This window comes from Empidonax traillii, unplaced genomic scaffold (assembly GCF_003031625.1).
Source record: "Empidonax traillii isolate 1590-97213 ecotype Southwest subspecies unplaced genomic scaffold, ASM303162v1 scaffold42:size1813164, whole genome shotgun sequence".
Classification (NCBI taxonomy): domain Eukaryota; kingdom Metazoa; phylum Chordata; class Aves; order Passeriformes; family Tyrannidae; genus Empidonax; species Empidonax traillii.
This window is the reverse complement of record NW_020955235.1, coordinates 267,655-280,891: the sequence shown is the minus strand read 5'-3', so window position 1 is coordinate 280,891 and position 13,237 is coordinate 267,655. Positions and strand designations below refer to the sequence as shown.

Genomic DNA, 13,237 nt, shown 5'->3' with positions numbered 1-13,237 from the left:
ATAAAAAAAGAGTACAGTTTTAGTAATCCAGCAGCAAATATTAATTGTAATTGTAACAATAAATAGTATCAACAAGCTTTGGGCGCAGCTAAGAAAGCCTTTTGGCAAATGCACATGCACTTCCCCTATTCTTCAGAGATCTATTTCTAGTCTACTCCTAAGCCACCTTAGCTACATACAGACATGTTCCTTTTAAGGTGTCATATTCCTTCTGAATTTGCACAAAGTAACTTCAGCATAGCTGCATACAGCAGAACAAATTCTCTTCAGCTTTAGGAATCACAGAGCAAGTAGTGCTGCTAGATGTCTTTATTTTCCTTTAACAAAAAACACAAAGGCACAAAATTCACTCATATCTTGTAATTATTGTACAAGTATAAATAGTGCTTTGTATTCAAGTACAATCAAGTGCAGAGACTTTCTATATTTTATGTAAACACAAAACAGTTTTGTATGTAGGTGCCTCTGGTTCATCTGCAATGCAAATGCCCAAGGAGATGCCATTTATCCGAGTGCCATTTAACTGAATTCTGTCAAGAAGTTAGACAATGAATAATATTAACACCACCACAATGACACTTCCATATGCTTAAGTCAAATGTCAGATGACACTTTAGCTTGTAAACATCTGTGTATTTAACATATACTCATTCGCTTTAACAGGGCAGCATTAAAATGTATCTTAAATTCACTAGACCAAACTTACTAGGTCACTTGCTGTCAGTAATTGCTCTTTGCATGTGACAGCTAAAGAGATGTCAAATTATAAGTCACCCTTAGCAAATCTGATACTCTAAAGTTTTTAAATATGCAAACTAAACAATGGCTACAACTGTTAGACTTCAACCAACTACACATTCTATATATTAACTTAACGACACATGCTTAATTTACAATACCCACTTTTACACATAGCTTTGACACACTGTGGCAGTTGAGGCAGTTTAAGCTCAAGCGAGATTTTTAAGTTGTACCATTTAAAAAAAGCTCACCTGAAGAGTAACAATAGGCATGAACAAAGCTAAAAACTAGCTACAGAAGGCACTTGAAGTACTTTATTCTGCTTTCATTAGAGATTCTTCATTTTGTTCAGCTGAAATAGACTCTGAAATAGAGTCTTCAGTTGTTGAAATGTTTTCCGCTTCTTCTTTTTCAGTTTCTTCAGCTAGTTTATCATTTAGCTGCTCAGAACTTGGTGTTTTATCATCTGCCTCATTTGTCTCAATGATCTGGGCCACATCATCTTCAGATTCTGTGAAAAGAAAAATGATGAAATAACTCTTTCCAGAAATTAGGAGGCAGCTAATATTCTTGAAAAGCAAATGAAACATTTTGCAATCACATGCAGGTTTTGACTAGTAACTGCATAGTATTCTCAATTGGTAAAAACTATGACTTTTTTAACAAGAAGGTAACAGGTAAAACCTATAAAATTTAAGAAAAATAAGGAAAATACTATGGAAAATAGTTTAGATCCTACTAAGAAAATATTATGTATTTTTCACCCTCAACAATTTCTCTAAGCTTGTTCATTAATGTGAGACGTTGGAAACAACACATGATGGTAATTCAGCTTCTTTGTGCTTGGCAATGCCAGTTTTACCAACTGCGGCCTTAAGATCATCTAATTCCAACAGCTCTGCTGTCAGCAGGGACACCTTCCCCTAGAGCATCCAAGCCGGGCTTAAACACTCAGAGGAAGGGAGCATCCACAGCTTCTCTGGGCAGCCCATTACAATGTCTCACCACCCTCACAGTGAAGAATTTTTTCCTAATACCTAATCTAAAGCTACTCTCTTCCAGTTCACAGACATCCCTCCTTGCTCTATCAGCTTTCCCTCCTTGCCCTCTTCAGCTTTCTTGAGGTCCTGAAGGGCTGCTCCAAGGTCTTCCCAAAGCATGTCCTTCTTATGCTGGGGGTCTGTTGTGGTTAAACCCAGCCTGCAACCATGTATCACACAGACACTTGCTCACTCCCCACCCACCCTCCTGCCACCCTGGTGGGATGGGGAGGAGAGTCACAAAAAAGTTAGAAGCCATGGTTTAAAAATAGAACAGTCTAATAGTTGAAACAAATTAAAATAGTAACAACTACAACAACTGTAACTAAGGGGGAAGGAAGCGGGAAGTGGGGGGAGGAAATTAAACAAGTGATGCCCCAATACAACTGCTCACCACCCTGTCGACTGATGTCCAGCCCTCCCCCACAGCACTGCTCAGCCCCTCACATTCAAATCCCCCCCCCCTTTTATGTACTGTCCATGACGTTCCGTGGTACAGAATATCCCTCTGACTGGTTCAAGTAACCTCTCCTGGCTATGCTCTCCCTCCAGCTTCTTGTGTAGCTCCCCACTGGCAGAGCACAAGATGCCAAAAATTCCTTGACTTAAAATAAGCACTACTTAGCAACAGCCAAAACATTACTGTGTTATCAACATGAACCCTATAAGAATTCAAAACACAGCACTGCACTAGTTACTAAGAAGAAAATTAACTCTATCATAGCTGAAACCAGGTCAGGCTCCCAGAGCTGGACAAAGGTGGGATCTCACAAGAGTGGAGGGGCAGAATCACCTCCTTTGATTTGCTTCGTATTTCTTTTGATGCAGCCCAGGTCACAGTTGGCTTTCTGGGCTGCAAGCACACATTGCCAGGTAATGCTGAGCTTCTTGCCAACTAACACTCCCAAGTCATTCTACTCAGGACTGCTCTCAGTCTATTCTTCCAGCCTGTGTTTGTGCTTGGGATTACCCCAATCCAGGTGCAGTACCTTGCACTTGGCCTTGTTGAACTTCATGAGGGTTGCACAGGCCCACTTCTCTGGCCTGCCAAGGTCCCTCTGGATGGCATTTCTTCCCTCAATTGCACCACACATCTTCATGTCACCAGCAAACCTGCCAAAGGTGCACTCAATCCCACTGTCCATGTTCCCGTCAATGGTATTTAGCAGTGTTGGTCCCAAAACTAACCCCTGAGAAAAACAGTGTCAATCAAATGCCACTTGTTCATATTTATCAAAACATGCTGGCTGTCTGAAAGTAATCAGACTGCTTCAGAATTCATAGAATTCAAGCGGGGATGAAAGTTTTATAACCATTGCTCTGGCATCTCGGGTCATGACTGACAAGAGGAGCTGCTGCACACCCTTGTCCAGCAGACCAAGTACAATTGTCATCTGACACCAAGAACTTAAGACCCCTCTTCCCACACAAGGCTCCATTTAGTTCCAGGCTCCACTTCAGACTCTCAGAGCAGCCCAGCTTCTCCATTTTTTTCTCAGACTTGATCTTTCACCTTAGCAAGTCTGCAGTTGATTTACCTCCTAATTCAGCTTCCTTCTCTGCTTTCTCAACCACAGGCTGCTCAACACCTGCCCTGGCTACTTGTTCCACAATTTCTCTAGAGCCACCTCTCAGATGGTCAACCCCCCTATTTCTACCCAAGCAAATTAATATTCCCAGTTACTTTCCAATCCATTCCACTCTCCATTCCTGCTCTTCAATTTCCATCTTGATCCCATCTCTGCCTGTACTCAATCTTTATCTCCCAACTGTCAGTTTTCTTTCTGTCTCATCTCTACATTTTTTTCCTTTGGCCTCAAATTCTATGAATAAGTTTGTGCCTTTTCCTGCTACAATCCCTCCACACTTGAGTTACATTCCTTCTGCCGTTCGGGCTCTAGTCAAAGACAGAATAGGATGCAGGGAAGAGGCAGCTCCTCGCCCTCTCAACTCATTTGTAGCATAGCCCAACCATTACTTTATTTACAGAGTTTCAGTCCTGCAATCCTCAGCTGAATCATCCTTAGTGCTCTGCAGAAGTGACTCGTTCTAACAGAGGTAAAGAGACTGTTTGCTCAGTCTTATCAGAAGGATGCCATCTACAACACTTTTCAGTTAAGCCCTAGTTTGTCCCTTGTTAAGGGACAATCATAGCCCTAGCAGAAGCAAGGAGAAGCTTCTAATAAAAACTCGATGAAGTGCATATTCTAACTATCTATATTCAAAGGAACAGCAGAAGGATGGTGCTTTCATTTTTATATTCTCCTAAAAGGTATGGAGATGTTGCTTCTTTAAGCAAAAATTGTCAGGTATTATATGACTTTTCCCCTCAGTCTGTTCTTGATTAAATTTACTGGAACTCCTGTACTCTCCAGAATATACAGTTAAAACAAACTTACATGGAAAATTTTGGTCTTATAATTAAGTCTGACAAAGTTATAAGGAACTCAAGAGTAGGTCCTTTAAATGAGGGGTCAGCCAATCAGAGTGAGGGATGCTAACTCCAAACACAAATACGATCAGCCTTCATTAAAAACATTCTACTTTACAAACAGCAATTAATGAAAAGCTTGCCTAAAGTCAAGCTGATTTCAATATTGCATGATTTAAATTATTGTGAGAGCAGCTAACAAGTGAAAGCTGACTATAAACTTAAAGACAACAGAAGAAAACTTAAGTGTCCTTGATGATTAATACTTAATCCATGATTTAACCAAAGAATGTGGCTACACCTACATGATCTTCACAGCAAGCAGCCCTATGCTGGCCTGAGGCAAATTCAAGAGCTGTAACAATGCAACCTTAAAAAACCTGCTCTTGGCTATAGTAGTTCTTTTTAATCCCAACACTCCTGGTTAATCCTTAGTACTTAAAAAGGGTATGTACTTCACACTGTAAGTCAGCTACCCTTCCTCTTGTTGCCGAGTATTTCACTGAGTAACCAGTGAAATTACAATACTGCATCGCTATTAAATTAGTTAGAAAATACCTCTTATGTGGGAATTCAAAAAAAACTAGTATAAGATAATTGCTCTAAAATATAGCTACTTGTGCTTTCAAGACCTTTAAGACAAGTTTTCTTCACTTCTACAGCTCCCTGTTAAGACAGACTTTCACATAGTGCCATGTGGTTGAAGTACCTTTAAGGAACATGTGCCTCACAGTAGTTTGTTAATGGCTTTGATTATCACAGAAAGCTATTGTGAAGCCCTTGAAAAAGAAGTCTGATAATAGCATGGCATTCCCTCTACCCTTCACGTCCTACCAAAAAGGCAAGGCTACGTTGTTCAGCAAAACTGAACTGTGATTGACTGGAAACATAATACATTTTTAAAATCAAAAGAACTTGTTTACAAGCCATTGAATTCAAGGTAAACTGACCTATGTCTGCTTGAGAAATCACTGAGTTCTAGGCATAGTGACTGAACTAGGGAAAGAGCATAGCACACAGTACTAATTCATCATAAAAATATTTGAGCAAGATGGTCAAGAAATTCCATACAAATCTGGAGATAATACATGAAGCAGTCCATGATGTGCTGACCACTGTGGTAAAATCTGAAGCAGCCAAATTTTGTTTCAACCTTCAAAACAGTGCTAAATGATAAACCCGAATCAAGAATGTAGTATAACAGTACTAAATACAGGCAAGGCAAAATTAATCAAGAGGCTAAAAGAAGTTCCTGTTGGCTTTTCAATACAATCCAAACATTAATACTTTTAATAAAAGTACATGAGAGAACCAACTAGCCTTTGACGAACAACAAAAAAAATACTACCAAGAACGAGCCATTTCAGGAAAAAGTAAGAAGAGAGCTGAAGTATGTTTCTTCATTCTGGTATTAAAATTTCACAAGTTACTCTCCTGAAAAAGTAAGCATGGTGTTTGTACTAGTAAACTACATCAGATTGACAGTTGATGAGCCTGTATTTCCAGAGGATTAAAAAAAACTGCCAAAGTTCAGTGTCAACAGCACTTCCCATAACCATTCTTCATATCTCTTATCCACAGAAGTTGCATGTAACATGCTGTCACTGCATGAGCACACAACTGAAAAAAAGATTCAGCTTCTTGCTCTACTCATTAGTCAAAGTAGCTGACTGGTAAAAAATATTTATAACACTTCTGTATCACAGCTTGCAGTTTCTTTGAGCTATAAAGCTATGGCTTAAATGAGTTACAGAGAAGAGTTGGAATTCTCTGTGTTGTCAACAGTGTGGTGAAGTTGGTTTCCTGATGTTAATGTTTGTCTGCATCTGTACGGGAAGATGTTCTCCCTTCTTGCTACAACAGCAGCTGTATCACTGTGGTGAACAAAAGCTTTCCCCAGAGCTCTACCTTAACGATAGATTCATACCTTAAACTTACCATCAAGGAATATGTTTGTTTACTAATAAAGCCCAACTGCATGTAAGCAGTTATGCTTCATATTACAGTTCTGGCGGAAAGAGTGATTTACTGGAAATCATTCAGAAGAGATTCCTTTGTGGCAAGTCACGGGTAGGTACTGGCCTCTTCTACATCAACAAGATATTTCTTAGATATTAGTTATGGAAAAAATCAACACATACTCTATTTCTGGTTGCTTAGCAATTATCAAAACAAAACAATTTATATCATCTTGGAGGTTAAATAACCAGAAGAGATCAGCTATTTAACCTAGAAAACCAAAAGTCAGTACACCATTTACTTATTTCTTATGCCTCTTCTGAAAAATTTCACCACACACTTCCTATCAGGAAAAGACAACTGGGGAATGAAGCCCACAGATGCTCCTTTTGTGGTTTTTAAATAAAGTAGTACATTAGTAAAAGACCACATCACAATTACATCGTTAAAGGTAAATCGGTAGAATCACATTTACTGTGATAAAGCCATCCTATTTTTCTCCTGAAATAGTTGCTATTTTGCAATATTCACTCCTATATCTGAAGTGCCTAATGAAAATCTTACAATACTATACAACATCTATAGACTGACTCAGCAGCTCAGACCCACTAAAAGCACAGTTTGATAACCATTTCTTTCAATGATAATACCAGATTAATCAGCAAACACTCATCCCAAAACCTCTAAGAACCTGCAGTTATAATACTCAGAAGCCCCCAAGGCACACAACTCCAAGAGCTGAGTATCCTCTAAGGACCTCTCCATTTGACTCACATAGAGGAAAACAAGCCCACTTTTAAAGATCCCAGTAATAAATGATGTCTTTATCTTTTAAGTTCAAAAGTAGTCAAGAAGTGTTTAAACCTACCGTCCACTCACTAAAAAGATGATTCTCTGATTTGAGGGCAAGTAAGATATTTTCAATGTCTTAGTTTCATGTATCTGCATTCATTCTTACTTTCATGCCAGCAACAATACTTTCTTTGAGGTAAGAGTGCACTGTGGTACAGGAAAAGAAACCAAGTTTTTCTACAATGCACCCTGACAAGGCCACACCCTGAGACAGCCACTGTTAGATATGACTTCCCTACTGGTCTTGTGCAGCCTTCCCATGCCAGTAAGTGAAGGTCAATGCCATTCTGTGCTCCCCGTTAAAAATAATCAGGTAGAAACATTCTTTCTATTGCGGTCTGGCCGTTTCCCACAGTGGGTGTGTTTCTAGCTGCGCACTATTCAAGAGCTTCCCGCCATGATCCCTGCTTAAACTAACATGAAGTCCCATCAAGCACTCAATAGCACATCTAAGTGGATATCCACTGGTTTACAGCTGTAATTTCTGGAGTTTTTTAAAACACTGCATCTTCCTGTTGGCTGTACACCAGATGCCTACTGTATCTGCAGACTATAAAATGTCTCAAAAGGAACTATGTTAAATTAAAATTGACAATTTGTCTTTGAACTACCTGAAATTAAACAAGGCAGTTTTACTAGATTTTCCTGCCCTGAGGAAAAGAGCAAAAGGAACAAAGGCAGAAATTCCAACACACCTCAATCAAATGACCTGCCAAACACAGTGAAAGTTAACTACTTTGGGACATAGTCTCTTCTTAACCATTTCTGTAATTTACACTGCTATTTTCTGTTTGTCAGTAACATTAGAGTGAAAAAATTTGTTATGCCATCACCTGCATGAGATATTAACCAATATGAAGAAGTTTTAAAGTACAGGAAAAAAGACATTAACAACCTAAGTTGGAAGCAGGGACAAGAACTGAGAAAACATATAAACTGCACTTACCAGGAATTCAGAATAAACTGTACTTCAGTTAGAAGGGACCAACAACAATCACCTAGATCAACTACGTGAGGTTTGACCAAAAGTTAGAGCATGTTAAGGGCATTTTTAAAATGCCTCAAACCCTGACAGGCATTGACCACCTCAACGGGAAGCCGGATTGAGCAGTGTTTGATTATTTCAGCTGTTATTATTATTTAAAAAAATGCATCTGAACAGAGAGCTAGATGACAGGGGGGATTTCATTAGACATTTTAAAAAGACCAGACTTGATGAGATTAGTACATACCTTCTGTCTGTTCAGTCTCCTGGGGCTTTTTCTCTCTGGGTTCTAGAGGCTCAGTTTCAGATTGCAATTCTGTAGATCGCTTTCTTTCAAAACTGAACTCTGGAAGTCGTGGAGCTTGAGGTCTAGTTTTTCTTGCAGGATTCAGGAAAAAGCAGTAGGCACACCTAAATGCTACACAAAGCACACCCAGTAAGTAGCCTCACTAATTAACTTCACATTTCACCTTTATTCCTACGCTATATTCTGACAGCCCAAAATACAAAAAAGAGATAATTAATTGACTATGAGTACCTGAAAGTATCTCCACCAAATTTATACAAGCAGTTCCATATAGGTCCTTTTTTAAATTCAGCATACAGTTGCTTTTTAAAAACCCATTTGCTTTCAACTCTGCTGCACTGAGTAGTGCCCAACACTGTTAAAGATTTGACCACAATGAACATAATAATGCAATTCAGTACCACCAGATGTTGCCATTGTTCTTCTGTTCTTTCCTACAAAAGAATTGAGTTGGCAGACAATTTTTTTTTTTTTTTGCTCCCCTTAAGATGTCACTTTCCTCACCGTTTGAGTAAGGAGATGTTAGAAATTCCACAAGGTATGTCTCACTCTGCTTTTAGAGGTGTCTCATTCTGCTTCAGTGGTGCTTAACTAAGAAAAAGCAGTTCTGTTCTGCAGAACTATTATATACCACTTAGCAGTTAAGCACCTATTTCTCCTCTCCCCACTCCAAGAGGGTGGAAGTGGCAATTTCTGGCACAGTTGAATTGTGAACTCACTTGAATTATGATGACACATAAGACTACATATCTTTGGTTTCACAGGAAACATTCAGTGCTGTATATATACTTATAAAATTAAGCGAAACATAATTAAAGAAAAGACTTAGATAAGATTTCCTCGTTTCTTAAGTATCAAGCTTACACTTGTGGTAGAAGGCAGGCAAAATAAAACATCTGTGTTCAATAAAGAGCTGTGTCTGTCTCAAGTTATTGTCAGCCATAAATTCACATAGAGCCCCCTAGGGCTCATTCCCACTCTTTTTCCGATACCTCTCCAAGATCTTCTTGACAAAGCAAAACTTTAAGTTCTGTTGAAAGAGGCACACTTTAATGTCAGATAGGTTCTCAACATAACACCTTTCTGAGAACCATTCATAGCCACCAGCAGTGTTCAGGGATGTACTGGAGGAAGCTTATTTCTACTGAATAGTTTTATACACATAAAATCCTTGACCTCAATGTTGCAATAAAGTACTTCGCTAAGGCTTGAAGTCAGCCTTTAGATACTGAGTAATAAGTTACCAAAAAATGTTCACATATGAACTGGTACTTCACAATGTCAGTTAAGTACTTAACTGCAACCAAAATGAATGATGATGCATATTAATTATGAAACAAAAGCCTAGCAATATTGTCTAATACAGATTAGCTCTTACCTATGTATTCAAACTCTTCCTTCAAAGCCATACCATTGTGGGAAAAACATTGCTGACATATAAGGGCATACCTAGAAAGAGTGAATAATATATAATTATATACCTTTAAGTAATAACACACTGAAGGGAGATGCATTTTACCTTACATATTGACTAATACCTTAGATACTTTCTCTTAAAAGGTAATTTCCACGGTGAAATTATTATCCTTGAAAGCAAACTAAATCTGCACATTACTTAATAGCATTTAAAGCTGGTTTAAGCACAGTGAAATATTCTTAGCTACATTATAAACCTCATGGTTCAGCATATTTCTAATATCATCAGTGTCAGAAAATAACATCCAAATTAAGTTAATATTCATTAGAATACAGTTAATACAAAAAGTGACCATAGTTAACGTAGAAGTTCTGATATGACCGGACAGTTCTGAAGGCAATCTGAAAGGCATTTATAATGGACATAAAGCTGAAGTGCTAATGCAATCAGTTCCGGGGTTTTTTGTTCAAATTATAAATCATTCACCAGTTTGAGTACAGATTTTTCTTTGTATCACATGGCTAACACCACCCAAAACAGAGGTTAATTTTGCCAAAATATTACCAGTATTCCTGCAAAGAGATACCAAGTGAAACAAGGAGTAAAAGCCATTTAATTATGAAAATACTTAAGACAAATTAATTTGCAATTCTTTTAACCTTGGCAAGTCTGGCTTAAACAAAAATGTTAAGAAGTTTTCTTTCCCCTAAATGTTAAGTATTTCTTTTAGAACACTTTTACCTGTTCTGAGGACCATCACCAACCAAATACTCAATAACTCTATCCACAACTCCTCGTTCTCGAGGAAGAATAGGTCTTGCCAAAGGAGGACCTGGAGGATGAAGACCTACGAAGAAATTAATTATTTCAAAATTATTTTCAACTAAATTATTATATGTGATATTTTACTATGGGTTCTAGTGTAATAAAAGAATTCCACCTGCTTAATATACATTGCCGTATTTCTCAGTCCACTAGGAAAGCTGTAAGATTTTTAAACCCACGATAGTTAAAAATTCCTCTTCTGTTTCTCTAGTTTATAATCTTAACAAATCACTCTACTTTTACCCCCGGTAATCAAATTTATAATAGCTAAAGAACTTGACATATCAATAGTATTCAATGATTAATAACAAATAGAGGCTTTTTAAGAAAGAAAAACTCCTTAACTGATTTTTCTTCATACATTCTCAACTCTGCATATTTACACTTCTAGCTTACACCAACAGAGCTGGTAAAATCACTGTCAACAGCAGAAGAACTAAACATCAGGGCAACATGGTCTACTGAAAGTTGTCCCTGCCCACGGCATGGGGGTTGTAAATAAATGATCTTTAAGATCCCTTACAACCCAACCCATATGATTCTATGAAGATGTGACCAAAGAACTAGCTTCCAGAACTATTGATACCCTTGGACAAACACACATAGAAGTAAATGTACTTCTTAAGTACAGTGTTCATAGAAACATAAAATACGCTGAGTTGGATGGGACCCACCAGGATCGAGTCCAACTACTGGCCCTGCACAGGACATCCCCAAGAGTCACACCACGTGCCTGAGAGCATTGTCCAAATGCATCTTGCACTCTGCCAGGCTTGGTACTGTGAGCATTTTCCAGCCTGTTCCAGTGCCCAGCCACCCTCTGGGTAAAAAACCTTTTCCTGATATCTAACCTAAACCTCCACTGTGACTCAGTTTCATGCCATTTTCACAAGTTCTGTCACTGGTCACAAGAGTGAAGAGATCAGTACTTGCCCCTTCCCCTCCCTTCATGAGGAATGTGAAGACCACAATGATGTCTCCTCTCAGCCTCCTCTTCTCCAGGCTGAACAAAGTGACCTCAGCTGCTCCTAAGGCTTCACCTCCAAACCAGAAGGCAAAGACAACACAGCAAGTCTTACTATTCAATAAGCTGATCCAAGATGGGCTTTAAGTTTAAATACAGCATTAAATTAACTGCCAGCAATTACCATCTCAAGTCTCCTGCCTTTTAACCCTCATAGATAGAAAGCAATAAAGGAAAAAGTAACTTAGGGCAAAATGTATCACGCTGTAGTGAACCTCCAGCTCAATGCCACATGCAGCTAACCTCCATCCTCTGTGGCAAATGTCAAACACGGTAAGAATCAAATATTTCCAGTAGTGGCCTCTTGAAGTGCTACACATACAACAAGACTAATCCTGCCATTAAGGCTGCAGTATTCATAACAGCACAGCCTTTCAGAACAGGTCTCATCAATACTGGATAACTGATCTAAATGGACTGCCCCAATCTATAAAAGCACAAGAAAATTTGATCAGAAAATACTGCAACTTACAACTCTTCAACAGTAAGTACAAAAAAGTTTCATACTTAAATGTTTTTAAAATAGGCCTAATTTTCACAAACAAGAGGACTGAATTCAGGAGATAACAATTAGTGAATGCATTCCCAAGTTATCCCCGTATTTCATCCTCAGGCAGGAACCCAGACCAAGAAAACCTTCACGGTGGTAAGGTAGAACAAATTCATTCTGCAAAAGCTCTCCAAAGTAAAGGTCGGGCAAAATGCACTTCCTAAAGCTTCACAGAAACCAGAAAGACCCAACACTTCTATCAAAAAAATGCACTGATACAATCTGCAATAAAATTAAAGCTCTAGAATAATTTTGTGAATACCTGGCTTACACTCAAATGTTTTAGGTCAATATTCAAAAGCCCAAGTTTTCATATGACCTGTAAATTACCATATATTAAAAGTTTCTAAAAGACAAACTAAGTAAAAATTGAATAAAGTTACCTAGAATGAAACAACACAACATACTCCAAGAACTACTTCAATTAAGTGTCTGCTAATAACTCAGACCAACCATCTTGGTTCTCATGCTGTTATGGACACCAGTAATTAATATAAACATCAAAAGCAATCATTGTAGAAAGACTGGTCATTTCTGCAAAGCTGGCAAACTCTCAACTACCTGCTGGTTATTAATTTTCAAACATATGGGAGCTCTGTGGTAATACAAGTTAAATTGATTCTCCTCTACAAAATATAGCATAATGAAAATGAATTATTAATCTTCTGTAGAGATAATTAAGGCTATTCATATTTGTTGCAAGCCATGCATAAACTTAGATACAATATTATTCTTATAGATAACGAATTTACACACTTTTCACTACAACTTCATGACTGAGATCTTACATGCCTGGAAGGTTTGGGGAAATACAAGAAAAAGCAGGGCTTCCATATGAGCTGACAGTTGCAGTGTCTCCCATTGCTATCTATGACAAAGTAACGTTTGGTCAAAATACCAGTTACTAGTGGGGAAAAAAGCATCTGTAAGATATTATCACAAAAACTACACTGAATATTTTAATTCCCAGGCTTGGCAACTGTCCTTTCAAACAAGTCAGTTTCCTTCTTCCTCTGAACCATTTATGCAGTAAAGGCTGAATTTCATCCAGCTTATTCAATGTGCCTGAATCTTCCCTTAAGAATAAAGCTATTATATAGCTGATA

The 13,237-nt window shown here is 38.2% G+C and overlaps 1 protein-coding gene across 1 annotated transcript in view; it reads right to left on the bottom strand.

The window, feature by feature from the left end:
- Nucleotides 1–294: 294 nt before the first annotated feature.
- LNPK (lunapark, ER junction formation factor) overlaps nucleotides 295–13,237 on the bottom strand; it is a 41,098-nt gene continuing 28,155 nt past the window's right edge. Inside the window, exons 10-13 of the mRNA XM_027878467.1 lie at nucleotides 10,474–10,579; nucleotides 9,694–9,764; nucleotides 8,256–8,426; nucleotides 295–1,252 (exon numbers count right to left, since the gene is read on the bottom strand). Of these exons, the coding sequence (XP_027734268.1) occupies nucleotides 1,056–1,252; nucleotides 8,256–8,426; nucleotides 9,694–9,764; nucleotides 10,474–10,579 (545 nt within the window). The 3' untranslated portion in view covers nucleotides 295–1,055. The remainder of the gene's footprint in view (nucleotides 1,253–8,255; nucleotides 8,427–9,693; nucleotides 9,765–10,473; nucleotides 10,580–13,237) is intronic.